The 18,808-nt window shown below is 39.1% G+C and overlaps 1 protein-coding gene across 5 annotated transcripts in view; it reads right to left on the reverse strand.

Annotated features, from left to right (window-relative positions):
- Positions 1-992: 992 nt before the first annotated feature.
- The window catches only part of LRRIQ3 (leucine rich repeats and IQ motif containing 3), a 63,619-nt gene continuing 45,803 nt past the window's right edge, over positions 993-18,808 (reverse strand). For all 5 annotated transcript variants that reach the window (XM_070746162.1, XM_070746164.1, XM_070746163.1 and 2 more), the window contains 3 exons: positions 14,689-15,379; positions 8,866-9,068; positions 993-1,654 (listed from right to left, as the gene is read on the reverse strand). In XM_070746162.1, the coding sequence (XP_070602263.1) occupies positions 8,870-9,068; positions 14,689-15,379 (890 nt within the window). In that variant the 3' untranslated portion in view covers positions 993-1,654; positions 8,866-8,869. The remainder of the gene's footprint in view (positions 1,655-8,865; positions 9,069-14,688; positions 15,380-18,808) is intronic.

The raw sequence follows: 18,808 nt of genomic DNA on the forward strand, positions 1-18,808 counted from the left end.
CATAACTCTGGAATGGCTCAAACAATTTCAACCAAACTTGGTACAGAGATGACTTACCCTCTGGAGACAAATACTGTGGAAGTAAAACACACATGGGGGTGTTTATGTGTATGTTCCAGCATAACTCTGGAAAGTCTGGGCTTTAAGAAGAGTGAGTGTGGCAACCTAAAGCAACATTTGTTTGTGATGTCATGGTAGAGTGAAGGGAGCTGGATCAGGCCAGTGCAGAGGGCTTTGATTAAGTGTGCTCCCTCACATAATGGGCCTTTAAGGACTAGGCCTCCCTCACACATTAGGCCTATGAAACAAATGGAGCCTGATTAGGCTAGTACAGAGGACTTTGATTGAGTAGGCCACGGCCTAACTGGATTGTCCACCCCCACTTCACAGCTTCAACCCATTTTCCCAGGATCGTCCTTCGTCCCAATTTAGGGGTAGGCAAAGTTGGCTCTTCTACGACTGGTGGACTTCAACTCCCAGAATTCCCAAGCTAGCATGACAGGCTCGGGAATTCTGGGAGTTGAAGTCCACCAGTCGTAGAACAGCCAACTTTGCCTATGCCTGCCCCAACTCAACACATGAAGGACGGGACCACACCAACCAATGTGAAACAGGTATGGACGCCACAGAGGAAACCCAGCCTATTTCAACAGGGATGGAAGAGGTGCAGCATGGCAAGGCTCAGGGATTTATGTTCCAGTTCCAGGCCCAGTTTGAGGAAATGGTAAAACGGGCGGTGGCACAGATAGGGGGTGGGAGGGGAAAGGGAGGGGGTAGGGATGATGGGCATGGGAATAGGGGTAATAAAGGCCCTCTCAATGGCTTCCTATCAAATAAACAGTTTCACATCTATAAATACCTGGGCAGCACTGGGTTATCAACTAGTCTACCATAAACTACATAACATTTACTGCCTCTTTTCATGAAAAACAAAAGTGTGAGTTGGACTGAAAGACTACTCTGAGCAAAAATAAAAAACAGTCTCAGCAATGTAGCATTATTAATAATTTTCCTTTCACTGCAGGGAAAACCAGTCTTGTGAGGTAGACCTTGGTTGTTCCTTGTGTGAATATGTTTATTAACCATAGACTTGATTCTGAAGTGATTGTGATCTAGGAGGTACAAATCTGTTTGCTACACAATATTTGTAGATGACAGGTTTTTTTAAGCATTTATTGACCTTCTGGCAGCCAGAGCATTGCCTTCAATTTCAAAACAGGGCATATATTCTAGACTGAGAGTAAGAGTTGTACGTTGTTATGTGTAATGCACGCATATGCCTATATTTTGCCTCGGATTGTAGTAATTAGCTTTAATTTGTGATCAGTTCCTTTTCATGTCCACAATTCATTGCACGGAAGCTATCACTGCATGCAAAAAACACACAGTTGAAGTAGCATAAGGTCGCAGAATGTTGCAGTCTGGGAAAAGACCAAAAAAAAATAAATGGTATATTTCAGTTATTTAAATACTCTCTCCTGTACGCAAAGGGATCTTTCAAATTCCACTCTTCAGATGGACTCTGAATTAAATACTTCCCATAGGTAACTACAACAATTCATCATAGCTTGCTGGTTGATCTTTAAAGCAAATCTGATCTATAAAAATCAGCTACATTTTTACTCCTTTTGTGTTCATCCTTGTTATATTGCATCTGTTTAAAAAAAAGAGAGAAAAGAACAAGAAAATAATAGGCCTGGTCAGACAAACAAAGATTCGTTTTTTCAAGCAGGACCAAGTAAAATTCTTCTGCAATTTGTCCAAGTGTTTATTGATAGGAAAATCAAATAATAATCAAATATTTGGTGGCTTCATCAAACATGGATACCTTTATAACAGCATTTTAATGACTGTTTCTGGACAGCTATTATTAACATTTCCTTTACAATTAAATGAGAAATCTGTTGCCCTTTATTCAGTACAACCTTTTAAAAAGACTGAATGATGCTGCCATCTACTGGAAACTTCTATTGTAAATTTATTATTCAAAGATTAAAAATACATGAGTGCATTCCTTTATATCATATTATATATGTATTTAAATAAGAACATAATATATAATACTGAATCTTAAAAAAATAGGATTGGTCATAAAATCTCATTAAAAGTGATGTTCAAAGCAAAGTGAAGAGATTCATTTTCAGATGAGGAATGTCAAAAAGAAAACTAAGGATTTGGTGCTTTGAAATTGGAGATTCCTTTTAAAGCAAAATGCCTGTTTGAACTCTGAAGGTAGCAATAAATGTTTATATTTCAATCCTTTGTACGTCTACTCTAAAGTAAGTCCCACAGAGTTCAATAGGACTCCTCACCAACCATCACAGTTAGATTTGATGACTACTGACAACACCCGGAGAGATTTGGAACATCACTACCTGGAACAAGAAGTGGAATTTACATTGGAAATAAATGCAAACATCATCTGTGAAAAGTATGTGTCCTTCACACACACAGTGAAATTCTTAGCTTGAATAATATACCCTTGTTGATCACATCAATGATATGTATAGGGTAAACATAGCAGGAAAATTCAGTTTTCCTTCCTTTCCTTTAACTAGGCTGCTTAACCAAATAAAGCTCACATTTCTTTGTCAATCGGGAATTGGTTCAGAATGAATCAAATCAGCCAACATGCCCACTCTCAGCATATTTTCATGATAATTTAGAAATCTCTCAGGGGACTGATAACACAAAGGAAATATTCTCACATCGCCTGTATCTTTTTAGAGGGAAAAAAAGGGGGGGAGAATACAATGGGTTTCAGACATGACAGTAACCATCAGTCTTGACTGAAGTAAATATGATGGGGTGTACATTGTTTGCCATATAATCTCCTTCTCCTCCTCTTAAATATATCATTAGGATCATTAGCTGGCTCTATGCTTAAAGGAAAAATTATGAAGGCATTATAATTTAATTATAATTTAATTAATTTAAATTATAATGCCTTCATAATTTTTCCTTTAAAATACTACAGTTAAATTGCAGTTATTCCCAAGACAAACATATGGCTATTGTTGTTAGCTTTTGTGGACCACTGAATCCAAAGGCTAAAATTGTCTGACCAAGAATAAACCTTTATGTAAAATATTTCTGAGATCCCTTTTTTCAGTCAAAGATATAGCAAAGATTTACCAAAATAAATTTCACTACACTCTATCTTGCATACAAACTCAAACTCAACCCAGACAAGACGGAGTGACTGTGGGTCTTGCCTCCCAAGGACAATTCCATCTGTCCATTACCCTGGGGGGGAGAATCATTGACCCCCTCAGAGAGGGTTCACAACTTGGGCGTCCTCCTCGATCCACAGCTCACATTAGAGAAACATCCTTCAGCTGTGGTGAGGGGAGCGTTCGCCCAGGTTCGCCTGGTGCACCAGTTGCGACCCTATTTGGACCGGGAGTCACTGCTCACAGTCACTCATGCCCTCATCACCTCGAGGCTACCTTTGAAAAGTGTTCGGAAACTTCAGATCGTGCAGAATGCAGCTGCGAGAGCAATCATGGGCTTTTCCAAATATGCCCATGTTACACCAACACTCTGCAGTCTGCATTGGTTGCTGATCAGTTCCCGGTCACAATTCAAAGTGTTGGTTATGACCTATAAAGCCCTTCATGGCACCAGACCAGACTATCTCAGGGACCGCCTTCTGCTGCATGAATCCCAGCGACCAGTTAGGTCCCACAGAGTGGGTCTTCTCAGGGTCCTGTCAACTAAACAATGTCGCTTGGCGGGACCCAGAGGAAGAGCCTTCTCTGTGGCGGCCCCGGCCCTCTGGAACCAACTCCCCCCAGAGTTTAGAATTGCCCCCACCCTCCTTGCCTTTCGTAAGCTGCTTAAAACCCACCTCTGCCGCCAGGCATGGGGGAATTGAGATACTCTTTCTCCCTAGGCCTTACAATTTTATGCATGGTATGTTTGTATGTATGTTTGGTTTTTATAATAATGGGTTTTTAACTGTTTTTAGTATTGGATTATTATTATATGCTGTTTTATTATTGTTGTTAGCCGCCCCAAGTCTCCGGAGAGGGGCGGCATACAAATCCAATAAATGAATGAATGAATGAATGAATGAATGAATAACTAACTAACTCATTGTTATATACTCACCCTATAATGTACACTTGCTCAACATATAATTTACATATACTGTATTACAATATATAATGTTAAACATTTAATAATAATAATAACAGAGTTGGAAGGAACCTTGGAGGTCTTCTAGTCCAACCCTCTGCTTAGGCAGGAAACCCTACACTACTTCTGACAGATGGCTATCCAACATCTTCTTAAAAGCTTCCAGTGTTGGAGCATTCACAACTTCTAGCGGGCTGGGGGGGAAACCATAAAGGGAAGAGCTCCACTGTGAAGAGAAGGAGAAAAGTTTGGCTTCTATCTGCCACAGCATTCAAGGAGGAGACTGCTTCTCTCCTCCTTCTTGGGCTTATACACACAGAGCAAACATGAAAAGGAGACAAGAAGGAGCCAGATTAAAAGCTAGAAGACTTGGTTGAAATTTTCTGTTGGTTCTGTGGGCGTGGCTTGATGGGGTGGTGCCGCCTCACCTTGCAGTGAGAGACAACACGTTGACCATGCCCACTTAGTCACATGACCCCCCCCCCCAAGTCATGCCCACAAAACTGGTAGGGAAAAAAATTGAATATCACCCCTGATCATGAGCGATATTGCATGGTTCTATATTTCTTATTGTTTTAATGTATTTGTCTTACTAATTAATACTTTCTGTCCTATGCATAAAACTGCTTACCCAAAGACAATGGATGATCTTATATAAAAAGCCACACTGTATTCTAAAATTACTATCAACTGTATAAAAAATATGGGGAAATAAAACTTCAAAAGGATATTCTTTTAAATAAAATTACTAGAAAGTTAATACATTAACCAGAAATCATAGATAAGAAATGGTAAAATCAGCAAAGCAGCCATCCTGTTCAAAAGTTGAACAAGAACAAGATACATCTATTTTTAAAAAAGAAATGTTAATTGATTTGCATGCTGCTACAAATGATAACAATAACAGATAATCAGATCTACTAGTAGGCCTATTCCATCATGCTTGCTTTTTAGGTTTTCTAAACTATTTTGTCTACTGTGAGTAGGTAGATAGATGTCACTTTGATTGGAGGGAAGGTAACAGCATTCCATCTATTCTGGCATATAATCATGCTGGTCACATGATGAAGAACATGTCTTTGGACAAGGCTGGCTACCTTGGCTAAGAAACAGAGATGAGTACCATACACTAGAGTCACACATGACTGGACAAGGGAAACTTTTAACTTTATCTTAAAAATAATATCCAAGAAATCTCTGGGAAGCAGGAACTAGTCACGTAGTTAAACACTGGGTGAAATAAAACCTGTTGTACACTGTTCAGTAGATTTCATACAACAAATAATTGTTTGTTAACCATTTTTATCTCTGTTTCCTTAGAGAAGATAGGGTAAGGTAGGATAGGATAGGATAGGATGGATAGGATAGGACAGGACAGGAAAGGACAGGATAAATCACTGTTCCATTTTGAATACAAATATTTCAATAGAAATATTATATATAAAAGTGATGAGTGCCAAAAGTGCCTTAAGGAAAGATAAGGCTTGATTCTCATGACAAAGATAAGCCCCTCTTAAAAAGCAACTGAAGCTATCAAATGGAGCACACGTATAATTGACTGATAAGGAAAACCATGAGCAGGGATTGAAAATTAAAATCCATGGTTTCTCTGATGGCCAGCAATGATGCAATATAGTAAGCAATTTTATTATTTATCTAGCAGTTAATAGACCTTTGAGTCTCAAATAATACCAAGTTAGAATATAACTCCTGACTATTATTCTCCTGACTCAACATGTCCTGTTCTATCTTTTTAATTTAACCTTTCTCAATATTACACTCTTTTCTTAGCCTTAAATCCTCACTATCACCAACAGAGAGACATTTTTGTGAAAAATCTACAACAAGGAATAATGATCTGGTTCTTTGTTGCAGCTTTGGCCAGGACTGGTGTCAGCAAGACAGCAACATATGATTCTCTACCACACCAAAGCATTAAGGTAAAGTTGGAATGGATTCTCCAATTTCAAAAAATCCATTGCCTCAAAAAGATGGCAGCAAAAAATATACAATTTAAACCTTGGCAAGTATCTAGGGCAGTGATAGCGAACCTTTTTTTCCCCAGGTGCTGAAAGAGTGTGGGTGCGTGTTATCATACATGCGCAAGTGCCCACACCCATAATTCAGTGCCTTGGGAGGGGCGAAAACAGCTCCCCTCACCTACCGGAGACCCTCTGGAGGACTGAAACGGACTGCTTCCCAACTTTTGGTGGGCCCAGTAGCATTGTGTTTTGCCTTCCCCAGGCTCCAAAGGTAAAAATGCCCTCCCCCCAACCCCCCTGAGGTTCTCTGGAAGCCAAAAATGCCCTCCCAGAACCAAAAATCAGCTGGCCAGCACATACATGCATTTTGGAGCTGAGCTAGGGCAACAGCTTGTGTGCCAGCAGCTATGGCTCTGCGTGCCACCTGTGGCACCTATGCCATAGGTTCGCCATCACTGGCCTAGGATTTCATTCTTGTGTTCAGAAATAAGATTTTCTATATGCCTTCTTTCTTGCCTTCAATTAAAAAAGCTTAAGTCATTTCTCAAATCTGTGAAGCGGAGTTGAGTTTTTTACAATATTAACTGCACGGCATGGTGTGACCTCTCTGGTAGGCCTTCCAGATGACACAGGAGAAATATGCTTACAAAAAATGTATTCACTTTTGCATTGTTAGAAGATTGTGAACAAAATTCAAGTAACATTTCAATACATGAAGCATACAGAAGGCTAAGCTTTAATAATATCCCACTTTCCCTGTGGAACAAACTATTGCTTTATCACAGTCTGTCTCTGTCTCTCTCTCCCTCCTTCTCCCTCCCTCCCTCTCTCCCTCCCTCTGTGAGTATAGGGGGAATAATCCTAAACACAAACAGTACAGAATGCATTTCTGAATGCTGTACTGTTACAGAACATAAATGCTGTTCAAGGGATTATGGGCTTAGGAAAGAAGCATAATACATAATAAGAAAAATTGGCAGAAAAATTTGGGTATAGATAAGAATCGCAAAAACTGATGCTTGAGTTGGCTAATGTAAATTTGGTTGGTGAAATAAATTTGAAAAATTTATGATATTGTAAGAAGTCAGGTATTTTTTGGAATATAAGATGCACCGGGGTATAAGAGGCACCTTATTTTGAGAGAAGAAAATAGTGGGGGGGGGGGGGAGGAAATCTGCCTACCAGGTATTTATCTGGGTAGCGTCCTTAGTCTGGTCAGCTTCAGCACATTATTATATCCCCTGTTAGGGTTTTTTTAAAAAAACTTTATTCAGAGAGAGTCACAATGAAAGAGCCTGCAAGCCATTAAAAGCCGGGAACATCATTACCACCTCGTTAGGGATGGAAAAAACCTATTCGGAGCAAGTAGAGCAATGAAAAAAAGCCTGCAAAGACTTAGGACTGGAAAAACATTCTTCCGAGAGAATAACAATGGAAAAGCCTGCAAGATAAGAGCTGGGAAGATCATTAGCATCAAGTTAGGGATGAAAAAAAAGCTTTTTTTTAAAAAAAAAGCCAACTACATTTAGAGTATAAGATGCACCCAAATTTTCAGCCTCTTTTAGGAGGAAAAAGGTGCATCTTATACACCAAGAAATATGATAATCAATCCTCACTACTGTGTGTGTGTCAATTCATAATTTAAAACTTAAACCTAAACAAGAACCTCAAACTAAGTTGCACAAGTATGTGATAGTTCATTTTATAAGACATAACAACTAACTATAAAGAAAATGGTTTCTGTTATTTATTTATTATTCTTTTTAATAAAAGTAATCATTAATGCTTGAATGGTGTAATGTGTAGCCTGCTCTCAAGCTCTCTATAACACCATTCCCTGCACCCCCTGCACAAGGCAAAATTATAATTAAAACAGAATATCTCATCCTGCCTATGGCAGTAAATCCAAATTGTGGAGAGAGTACTGCATAGAAAATGACACTATCAAAAAAAGGCAGAGATATTTAAATGGCTGTACACAATTAAAAATCTGTTGATGACTGAATTAGAAGCAAGGAAACACCTCACATCTCTCCTAGCAAATGTCTGAGTTTTCCATTCCTGTCCATGATACACATGGAGAAATATATATACAAAGAATTAAAGTAGAATCAACGAGAAACATAATTAATTACACATAGGAAAGCAGCTAATGAAACTAATCAAAGTACACAGCGTGTTAATGAAAGTTAGCAGCTGGGACCAAATTATTGCATTAGGCATAGCCAGAGAGCAACTGAAAATACATTCTATCCAGAGCTAATAGCTTATGGCATTGTTCTATATACAGTTACGAAGGAATCACTGAGGCAAAGCTCCAGCAGTCCTGCCTGCAATAAGTATAGTTAACATGTTTAATTGCACTCATGCTACTTGGCTGCATTAACAACCAATGAATTTTTCCTCAATTATTTTTATATGGCATTGAATAATTTAATTTTAAAGCTAAATACAGAGGTAATTGTAATGCATGTTTAAAATATTTGCTACTTAAAAGTCAACATTTGCTAACAATTAGCACAACGGGTATACAGCTGTGTTTTCTTCATTTGGAAATGCTGAAATATTTGAATTTATGTATTATATTTAATCATCAGCTTCTTTTTTCGTAGTTTTGTCAAAATCAGCAAAATCAGAAGAAACATGTACAAGGTTAGTTAGAAGTTGATTCATTTTTTAAAAATATCTGAAACATTTAAACATGTCAAAATTAGCTTTATGCTCATTTTCCATTTTTCCTTACCTTCTTAGCGATTATACTTTGCAACAGGCTTTGCGTTGCTCGAACTGCCAATGACTGGTAACGAATACAATCTTTTTACATGAGGTTCCTTCACGGCTCTAAGTTTTGCTTTGGATTGTTCAAATCTCTCTCTTGCTACTACCTGTGTCACACATTTCCTAAATATTTTCTCTTGTATATTTTGTTTTTGTATCATCTGTCGCCTAGGGGAGAGAAATGGAAAATGATTCCTAATTTTCACCAGTTCTAACTCAGATATTGAAAATTCTCCTTTCTATGGCTGCCTCTACTGGGCTTAGAGTGATGCAGTGGCCTAGAGGTGAAGAATTTCACTTCCCACTCAGAAGGTTGAGAGAGTTCCATTCTAGGCATTGGTAGATGCTTCTCTATTAGGGGGCAAAGAATAAATATCTGCTGTGAACTCTGTGTAGATGTCAGAAAGGGTATCCAGCTAGTAAATGCTAGCTCCATCCAGTTACTACATCCACGTCAATAAAAGGGATTACAAACTTATAAAAAGGAACCGGAACTTATAAAAAGGAACCTTCTGCCGCACAAATCCCAGCGACCGATTAGGTCCCATAGAGTTGGCCTTCTCCGGGTCCCGTCGACTAAACAATGTCGTTTGGCGGGACCCAGGAGAAGAGCCTTCTCTGTGGTGGCCCCAACCGTTTGGAACCAGCTCCCCCCGGAGATTAGAACTGCCCCTACCCTCCTTGCCTTTCGTAAAGCTCTTAATACCCATCTCTGCCATCAGGCATGGGGGAACTGAGACATCTCCCCTGGGCCTATACAGTTTTATACATGGTATGTTTGTGTGTATGTTTGCTTTTAATAATGGGTTTTTTAGCATTTTTTAAATTTGTTCTTACATTGTTCTTGTTATTGTTGTGAGCCGCCCCGAGTCTACGGAGAGGGGCGGCATACAAATCAAATAAATAAAATAAAAATAAAAATAAAAAAGTTGGCCTTGGTATGTTCTCCTTCTACTTTCCATTTTAATAAATCAATTAAACAATTTTATGTCAGTTTTAATGACATAAATGGAAGCCGCTTTCTTTACTAGGGCCAGTTTTAGTAAGGTAGGGGATGCATCCTGGTCAATGGCACAATTACCCTGCCACCCTGCTGCATTTAGGCATTTTTCTTCTGCTATTGAGAAGTCCACACAGTCTATCCAAGATTTTCAAAGGCCTGCTAGTTCAAGCTCCAAAGTGGCTTTGGGAAAGAAGGTTTGATATGACCAAGTCCTGAATTGGATAGACTAGACAGATCTTTCAACAGCAGGAGACAAATGCCTCGTGGTACAGTAAGTGGTGCACGACAGATCCTTGAGAACACTGACAGCAGGGGAAATTGTGCCCTTATCCCAAATGTGTGTGTTTTGTAGAACATGAAGTGGCATTTTATTCATTAATTAATTAATTGATTGATTAATTAATTAATTCATTAATTTGCCACTCTTCTCCTCACATTTATTTATCTGTCTGTCTGTCTGTCTGTCTGTCTGTCTGTCTGTCTGTCTGTCTGTCTGTCTGTCTGTCTGTCTGTCTGTCTAATCTATCTATCTATCTATCTATCTATCTATCTATCTATCTATCTATCTATCTATCTATCTATCTATCTATTCGATTTTTATACTGCCCTTCTCCTTAGACTCAGGGCGGCTCACAACATGTTAGCAATAGCACTTTTTAACAGAGCCAGCATATTGCCCCCCACAATCCGGGTCCTCATTTTACCCACCTCGGAAGGATGGAAGGCTGAGTCAACCTTGAGCTGGTGATGAGATCTGAGCCGCTGACTTGCAGATCTACAGTCAGCTTCAGTGGCATGCACTCTACCTGCTGCACCACCCCGGCTCTATATATTCAGGGCATTTCCCAATGGTAGCAGTGGTGCAAGAACAACTGGGCCATAGCAGTTGTCTGAGACTGCTGAAGACCCCAATCTCTACTTTTGCTTTGGCCTAGTGCTGTGATGGAGTGCTGCTGTGCAGGTTGGCCTAGTTGTGGGAATAGAGATGAGCAGATAGAAGGAGCTGTAGTGATTCTACAGACCTAAGCACGCTGCCAAGAAGAATGGGCCAACTGGCTGCAGCCAACTCTCTATGGTACAATTCTCTGTTGGATAATTTAACAATTCAATTTAATTGAAAGGAAGCTGTTCTGGCTTCCATTCTTCCCCTTGATTTTTCCATAATATTCCCTCTTTCTACATGAGCCACAGTCCCCTCCATTCAAGCAGGTCAGCAGGAAGCATTTTCAAAGACTTCTGCAGACTAGTCAAGAAAGAAGATGAAAATCTGAATCCAAACCATATCCTGAATGAGGAAATATATCAGTCAAAATTGAAAATTAATGGCTCGTTCCTCTCATTTCAATTGCTTTCTCTTTTAAAAAACTATGTAATTAACTATGTAAAAAAATAATTTTCAGTTAATTAAATTCACTTTTACAGTCTTTGCTAGATTTTTATGCATCAAGTGTTTCATTAACTTCTTTCTGTAAAAGCAACAATAACTATTGGCAAGAATAGACATTAATTTAATTAATTTCCTACAAAACACAACTAACAAATAAAGACTTTTAACTAACATACATTTTTTCTGCTGTATCGAATAAGCCAATGCAGAGGATAAGAGAGAAAAAAGGAATGACAGTTCGTATTACATTTTAGCAAAAATTATTCACTGACTTAATCAAGCAGAAGAAAATCGCCTCAAAAACAAGACAGTTGCTCACATGTCTCTAATGTCATAATTTTAAAACAGTAAGATTGTTCAGGTGTAAATGGACTTTCATATTCAAAATCTATTTGTTATTGGGTTTTGGTGCTTTTTATAAATTGAAATTTAATTAATTCTGAGGCCAGAGCTTCAGTGTGTGGTTGGGTAAGGGGAATCCTTTGACCCCTCCTTTGATAAACAAGGAATTAAGAGAAAATACTAAAAAAAAAAATGAAATATCACTCATAAAAATGACTACTCCCCTTACTCTTGTTTCTTGGTTTTATATGTTATTTATTTTTGTTTACTTATTTTTTATTTATAGTTACCCCAGGTATTTTTGGTTAAAATACATGATTTACCAAGCAGTAACTCTGTTATACTATGGACTTGTCTTATTTTACATAAATAATGTATTTTTATTCAATTTTTAAACATAAATACACCAGCCATAAAAAGAAGACAATTCGTTCTCTCCCTCCCCCACAAACATACACAAAGACAACGAAAAACCAGCTGAATTGCAGGTTTCAATAGCAGCTTAAATTTTATATATTTTTAAATTTAATCATGCAGGATCTAATTTTTAAATAAATAATTTTAAATAAAATATGAATGGTTTATAGTCCTCCACAAATATTTCATTCTATAAGGACAATCCACGGTTAGACCTAGCTTTTGAAGCAAACATAATTAGAGCTTCCTGATAAAATTAGCACCAAGCAATATTTTGCATCAACTTTATTTTCATAAAAAATTGTATAAAACCCATGAAATAAACTGGTACCAATAAGGCACAATATTTTATTTATTCATTTATTTATTATTTAGATTTGTATGCTGCCCCTCTCCGCAGACTCGGGGCGGCTCACAGCAAAATAAAACAATTCATGACAAATCTAAATTATAATTTAAAATATTTTTAAAAACCCATTTACTAAAACAAACATACATACAAACATACCATGCATAAATTGTATATGCCCGGGGGAGATGTCTCAGTTCCCCCATGCCTGACGACAAAGGTGGGTTTTAAGAAGCTTACGAAAGGCAAGGAGAGTAGGGGCAGTTCTAATCTTTGGGGGGAGCTGGTTCCAGAGAGTCGGGGCCGCCACAGAGAAGGCTCTTCCCCTGGGGCCCGCCAACCGACATTGTTTAGTTGACGGGACCCGGAGAAGGCCCACTCTGTGGGACCTAATCGGTCACTGGGATTCGTGCGGCAAAAGGCGGTCTCGGAGATATGCTGGGTGAATAGTTAATTACAATAATTAACTATGTGAATTACAAAACATTTCTTATATACAGTATTATTTCCATCTTTTTCATCATTATTTCCCAAAAGCTCAACAAAACAGGAAATGTTTTGCATTCATAGAACTGGTTCTGGCCTGTGAATCTTTTCCTTTTCCTTTCCATTTCCCTTTTTCCCTTTCCTTTCCTCTTTCTTCTTTTCTTTTCTTCATCCTATTTTATTCTTTGGAACTATAAGATTGATTCTTAGGTATTACTTTGTAGAAGCAAAATGTTTCAGGTAGATATTTAAATAAACACATATTTTATTTATATAATTCATATTTCTTTGAATCATCTTTACCGTATTTTCCGGCGTATAAGATGACTTTTTAACCCCTGAAAATCTTTTCCAAAGTGGGGGGTCGTCTTATACGCCGGATACTGCGCCCATTCGGTGCCGAAGTCATTCATACGCAGCAGCCACCCAGCGAAAGCTGCTGCTTAACACGGGTGCCACAGCCGCGGGTGGGAGGAGGCGGGGAGCGGGATTGAGGAGAGGGGGGGAGCGGACCCGCGCTCACTTTCGGCTCCGGGGACTGCGGGTGGCTACGGCGCCGAAAGGAAAAAGAAGTTGCTGAGCGTCCCTTCGTCGTAAACCCGACGGGAGGCGATGCCGCAAGACGCTGTCTCCTCGAGCGCTCCCTTGCCGACCGAAAGCTCCCCGAACTCCCGCCTGTGAAGAGAAACCAAAGGGGGAAATAAAAAAACAAGGCGTCGGGCGAGCGCCAACCAATTCCGGAGCTCCCTCGCCGGCTTCATCGACGTGCTGCTGTTGCTGCTGTTGCTGCCGCCTGAGGCGGCGGCACTCGAATCTGGCGTGGTGGAAAATCTTTGCCTGCCTCCAGATTTTCCACCATGCCAGATTCGAGTGCCACCGCCTCAGGCGGCAGCGACAGCAGCAACAGCAGCGCGTCGATGAAGCCGGCGAGGGAGCTCCGGAATCGGTTGGCGCTCGCCCGACGCCTTGTTTTTTTATTTCCCCCTTTGGTTTCTCTTCACAGGCGGGAGTTCGGGAGGCAAGGGAGCGCTCGAGGAGACAGGGTCTTGCGGCATCGCCTCCCGTCGGGTTTACGATGAAGGGACGCTCAGCAACTTCTTTTTCCTTTCGGCGCCGTAGCCACCCACAGTCCCCGGAGCCGAAAGTGAGCGCGGGTCCGCTCCGCCCGCCCGGTTTGCAAGCGGCGGAGATCCCGGGCTGCTTGGCCGAGCGGGGCTTCCATTCAGGACGGGGGCAGGAGGGAGGGAGGGAAGGGAAACGCAGCCCTTTGCCTCAGCCCGCCATCTCCACCAACACCCCGTTTCTCGCTCGCTCACTCATTCGTTCCTCCCCCCCTTCCTTTCCCTCGCTGCCGCAGCACAGAAGGGGAGCGAAGGCATGTGCGTCAGAAGAGGGCTGCTTGGCCGAGCGGGGCTTCCATTCAGGACGGGGGCAGGAGGGAGGGAGGGAAGGGAAACGCAGCCCTTTGCCTCAGCCCGCCGTCTCCACCAACACCCCGTTTCTCGCTCGCTTGCTCGTTCCTCCCCCCCTTCCTTTCCCTCGCGGCCGCAGCACAGAAGGGGAGTGAAGGCATGTGCGTCAGAAGAGGGGTAGTCTTATACGGCCAGTATATCTCAAATTCTATATTTTAACTGGAAAAGTTAGGGGGTCGTCTTATACACCCAGTCGTCTTATATGCCGGAAAATACGGTAAATATATTTCTTAGGTATCTATATACCTATATATCTATATTATCTCTCTCTCTCTCTCTCTCTTTGCATTGTATATAGTTTGTATATTTAAGCATACTCAAAAAGACATTACCTCTCCTCCTGAAAATGTCCATACACCTGTTTTCGTTCTTTTTGTTCTTGTCTAATTCCTTCAAGAAGTTTTTTTCTTTCTTTTTGGATTTGCAAGGTTTTTCTCCACCCATCAAGTTTTAATAAGCCTCTAGTCAAAGAAGTATGTTGAGTGCTAAAGCGCTGAATGAATGAGTTTTCTATTAGCTTTCCTTCCTTCTTTTCTAAAAAATTATTATATTTTTTCCTCATTTTAACAAGGAACTTGACATTTCCCTCTTTGGACTTTTTAACATTTTTTGTATCCATCATCTTTTCTTTTTCATAATTCCTCTGAATATTGTCTATTTTGTCTTCTCGTAAATGATGCAAGTATTCTTTAGCTTCGCTTTTAGCAATCAAGCTCCGCATTACATCTCGCTCCTTCTTAGCTTGCAGATCCAATTTCCGACTTTGCCAATATGCTTGTTCAATGGCATATAGAGGGTGAAGTCTTACAGTTCCATATGCTTTAGCAAAGACTCTTTTTTCAATGCTGCCAGGTTCAAGTATTGGCAATTTTTGTGGTTCAGGATGTGTGATGTAGCGGATATCATGAGCCGTATAAAAAAATTCTCTCTCTTTCTCTTTGTACATTTTCCAGTGTTCATCCGGCGAATAAAAAGGCATTTTAGATCCTGAAAGTCTAAACTTCATTTCAGTTTTCTCTCTCTCTGTAAAATCCAAGATAAAACAATTCATTGGTGACAAATTGATGATTAAAAGTGGCAATATACATTTTATTACCCTGATTACAACTACATCCAATAGGAAGAGTGATGCAACTATCTGTAATCATTTTTAAAAGTTTTTTAACTCTAATGTATTTTCTTAGCTTCTAATTGATTGAAAAATTTCGTGCTAATTATTCCTTTGTTTGTGAGCATCAACACTCATTCAGAAATTGCAATGGCTAAGTCTCAAAAGTGAGAAATATTTGAATGAAAGAACTTTACATTTATATTGGAAATGTGAAAAAGAAAGGACATTTTATCAGGTTTGGTAGATGTATAAAAATTCTGGATTCACATACCTACTGATTCATGGAATTTTTAAGATTACTACTAATAATAATAATTATTATTATTCTGTACAAAGTTGAATGTGCACAACAGCATGTGAAATTGATTGTCAATCAGTGTTGCTTCCTAAGTAGATACAGAAGTTTGATTTATTTGGAGTTATATTGTGTTGTTTAAGTGTTCCCTTTATTTTTTGAGCAATGTAGTTTTCTCCCAATGAGACAAATCAGGAATAACACAAGAGGGGTATTAAATATAAGAATACTATCAAGCTCATCCAGAGAAACAGGTAGTGTTTGTTTTTCTGGATGCATAGAAAGCATGCACAGAAAGAAATTTAAATTGGACAAATTAAATAAATGAAATTTGGAGATAAATTTGAACAAATGATAGAAACAGCATATTCTACTCAAAAAGCAAATATAATAATAAGCAGAGATATTTCAAAACCATTGTCAATTGTTACGCTGGCTTTTTATCCTAAGATTAGAGTCTTTGTTAATGAAAATTAGAGCAAACAGAAAGATTAGAGGAACTAAAATTAGCAAAGAAGAATATAAAATTTAGATGTTTGCAGGTGACCTAGTATTTTTTTATTGAGGATCCAAAAGAATCAGGGTCCTTGATTTCCAAATGAGATGCAAAAGTTTCCAAAAGGGGCCCAAACCAAGTACTGAGTACGTATACATGCTTAGAATCTCAGAAAATTAGAATATTAAATGCAATCAGTAAAACAACATTGTATAGAGAACAATATCGGACCTCTGAAAAGTATAAGCATGCATATGTACTCAGTACTTGCTGTACTCGGTACATGGAGAGGCACACACTGCAAGATGATTGAAGTCCAGTGTGAAATTTCCACAGTCTGTGTTGATATGGGGAGTCATGTCATCTACTGGTGTTGGTCCACTGTACTTCATTAAGTCCAGGGTCAAAGCATACATCTACCAGGAGATTTTGTAGCACTTCATGCTTCCTTCTGCAGTCAAGCTTTATGGGGATGCTGTCTTTATGGGGATGCTGTCTTCATTTTCCAGCAGGACTTGGCACCTGCCCACACTGCCAAAAGCACCAAAACTTGGTTCAATAACCATGGGACTACTATGTTTGTTTGGCCAGCACCCTTGTTTGACTTGAACCCCATAAAGAATCTATGGGACATTGCCAAGAGAAAGATGAAAGACATGAGACTGAACAATGCAGAAGAGCTGAAAGCCGCTATTGAAGCATCCTGGACTTCCATAACAGCTCAGCAGTGCCACAGGCTGATAGCTTCCATGCCAAGCCACATTTAGGCAGTAATTGCTGCAAAAGTTGCCCAAACCAAGTACTGAGCACATATGCATGCTTATATTTTCTGAGGTCCGATATTGTTCTATATACAATCCTTGTTTTATTGATTGCATGTAATAGTCTAATTTTTTGATATTGTGGATTTGGGGTTTTCATGAGCTGTATCCCATAATCATCACAATTATGACAAATCATAGCTTGAACTATCTTGCCTTGCATGTAATGAGTCTTTCTCATATATTACATTTCACCTTTTAAGTTGCATTACTGAAATAAATGAATTTTTGCACGATATTCTAATTTTTTGAGTTTTACCTGTAGAGAACTAAGGAGAAATTTCCTGACGGTTAGAACAATTAATCAATGGCATGATTTTCCTCCGTGAGTCATGGATGCCCCAACACTGGAGGTTTTTAACAAGAGATTGGACAACCATTTATCAGAAATGGTATAGTTTCCTGCTTGAGCAGGGGGTTGTTATTCTGTTAGTCTGTGATTCTATGTAACTTTAGAAACAGAGGTCAAAGTACATTTATACTTAAAACTACTATGAAGAATAAGTGATTTCTTTGTAGTCTGGGGCAAAATTTTGAAAGGATTCAGACGATAGTACCAAAATAAGTAGTTGCTCTTTGCAATTAGGTTCTCTCCTTTTGACCTCTCTTTGATGGGCATTCTTTTTTCTAAACATATTCATATTTTTTTACAAAAATATGCTGCAATTATTTAAAGAAATGCAAAGCTGAATGACCTTGGGTCAGCCCTCCATTGTCCTGGCCTAGAGGTGAAAGCTCTTCTGCATTGTTCAGTCTCATGTCTTTCATCTTTCTCTTGGCAATGTCCCATAGATTCTTTATGGGGTTCAAGTCAAACAAGGGTGCTGGCCAAGCCTTATTGCGCCCAAGCCTGTCCTGGTTCAGCAAACATTTTAAATTTCAGATAGCATCTAATGGCTATCTATTCTCTCCATGCATTGAGGATTTCCCCCCCATTATTTTACCAAGTTCTCATACTCTACTTCAGGGATGTCAAACTCGAGTTGTCACGGCAGTGTCACATGACATATCATGATTTTTCCCCCTTGGCTAAATCAGGTGTTGCCATGGCCAGTGTATGATAAATCCAGCCCACAAGGCTGTGAGTTTGACAAACCTGCTCTACTTGCTTTACTTCTAAGTTATACATAGGTCCGTAGTTAAATAGAAAAATAAGTAGAACTTGGAGAGACAAAGAAAACAACAATTACTTTCTGATCCCCTCTAATAAATAAGTTTTCCCCTTAATATTAATTAACAACTATATGCAAGACACAGTACAAAAAAAAAAACCCCACATGGAATTACAAACTAATTAAGACATGCTAGAAAAAAATGAAAGAAAAATAAAACAGGAATGTTGTGCAATGGCATCAACATGGGTAAGGAAAAGGTGCCTGGCAGCAGATGGTGCCAAATATAACCTGGGAAGCTATCCCATTTGGTGGCAAGCCAAGTCTTTTTTTATATCATTGCTGCGAGAACAAACCAGAAACTCAATATATAAATAACTAAAGTAGACACACTGCATTTATTTTTTTTCTATGTAAAAAGTAATTTAACATTTTGTTTGTTTGTCCTATGGTATGAAGACATTTTAAACAATAGAAGAAGCCCAAAGATGCTCTTTCATAGACAAATAGAAGAAGAAAATCTACATCTAAAAAGAATTTAAATATAAAATATATAAGGGATAATATAAAATGTTTTATGCAAGATATTGACACATTTTTCTCTGCTATTGGAAATA

This window comes from Erythrolamprus reginae, chromosome 3 (genome assembly GCF_031021105.1).
Source record: "Erythrolamprus reginae isolate rEryReg1 chromosome 3, rEryReg1.hap1, whole genome shotgun sequence".
NCBI classification, from domain to species: Eukaryota; Metazoa; Chordata; class Lepidosauria; order Squamata; family Dipsadidae; genus Erythrolamprus; species Erythrolamprus reginae.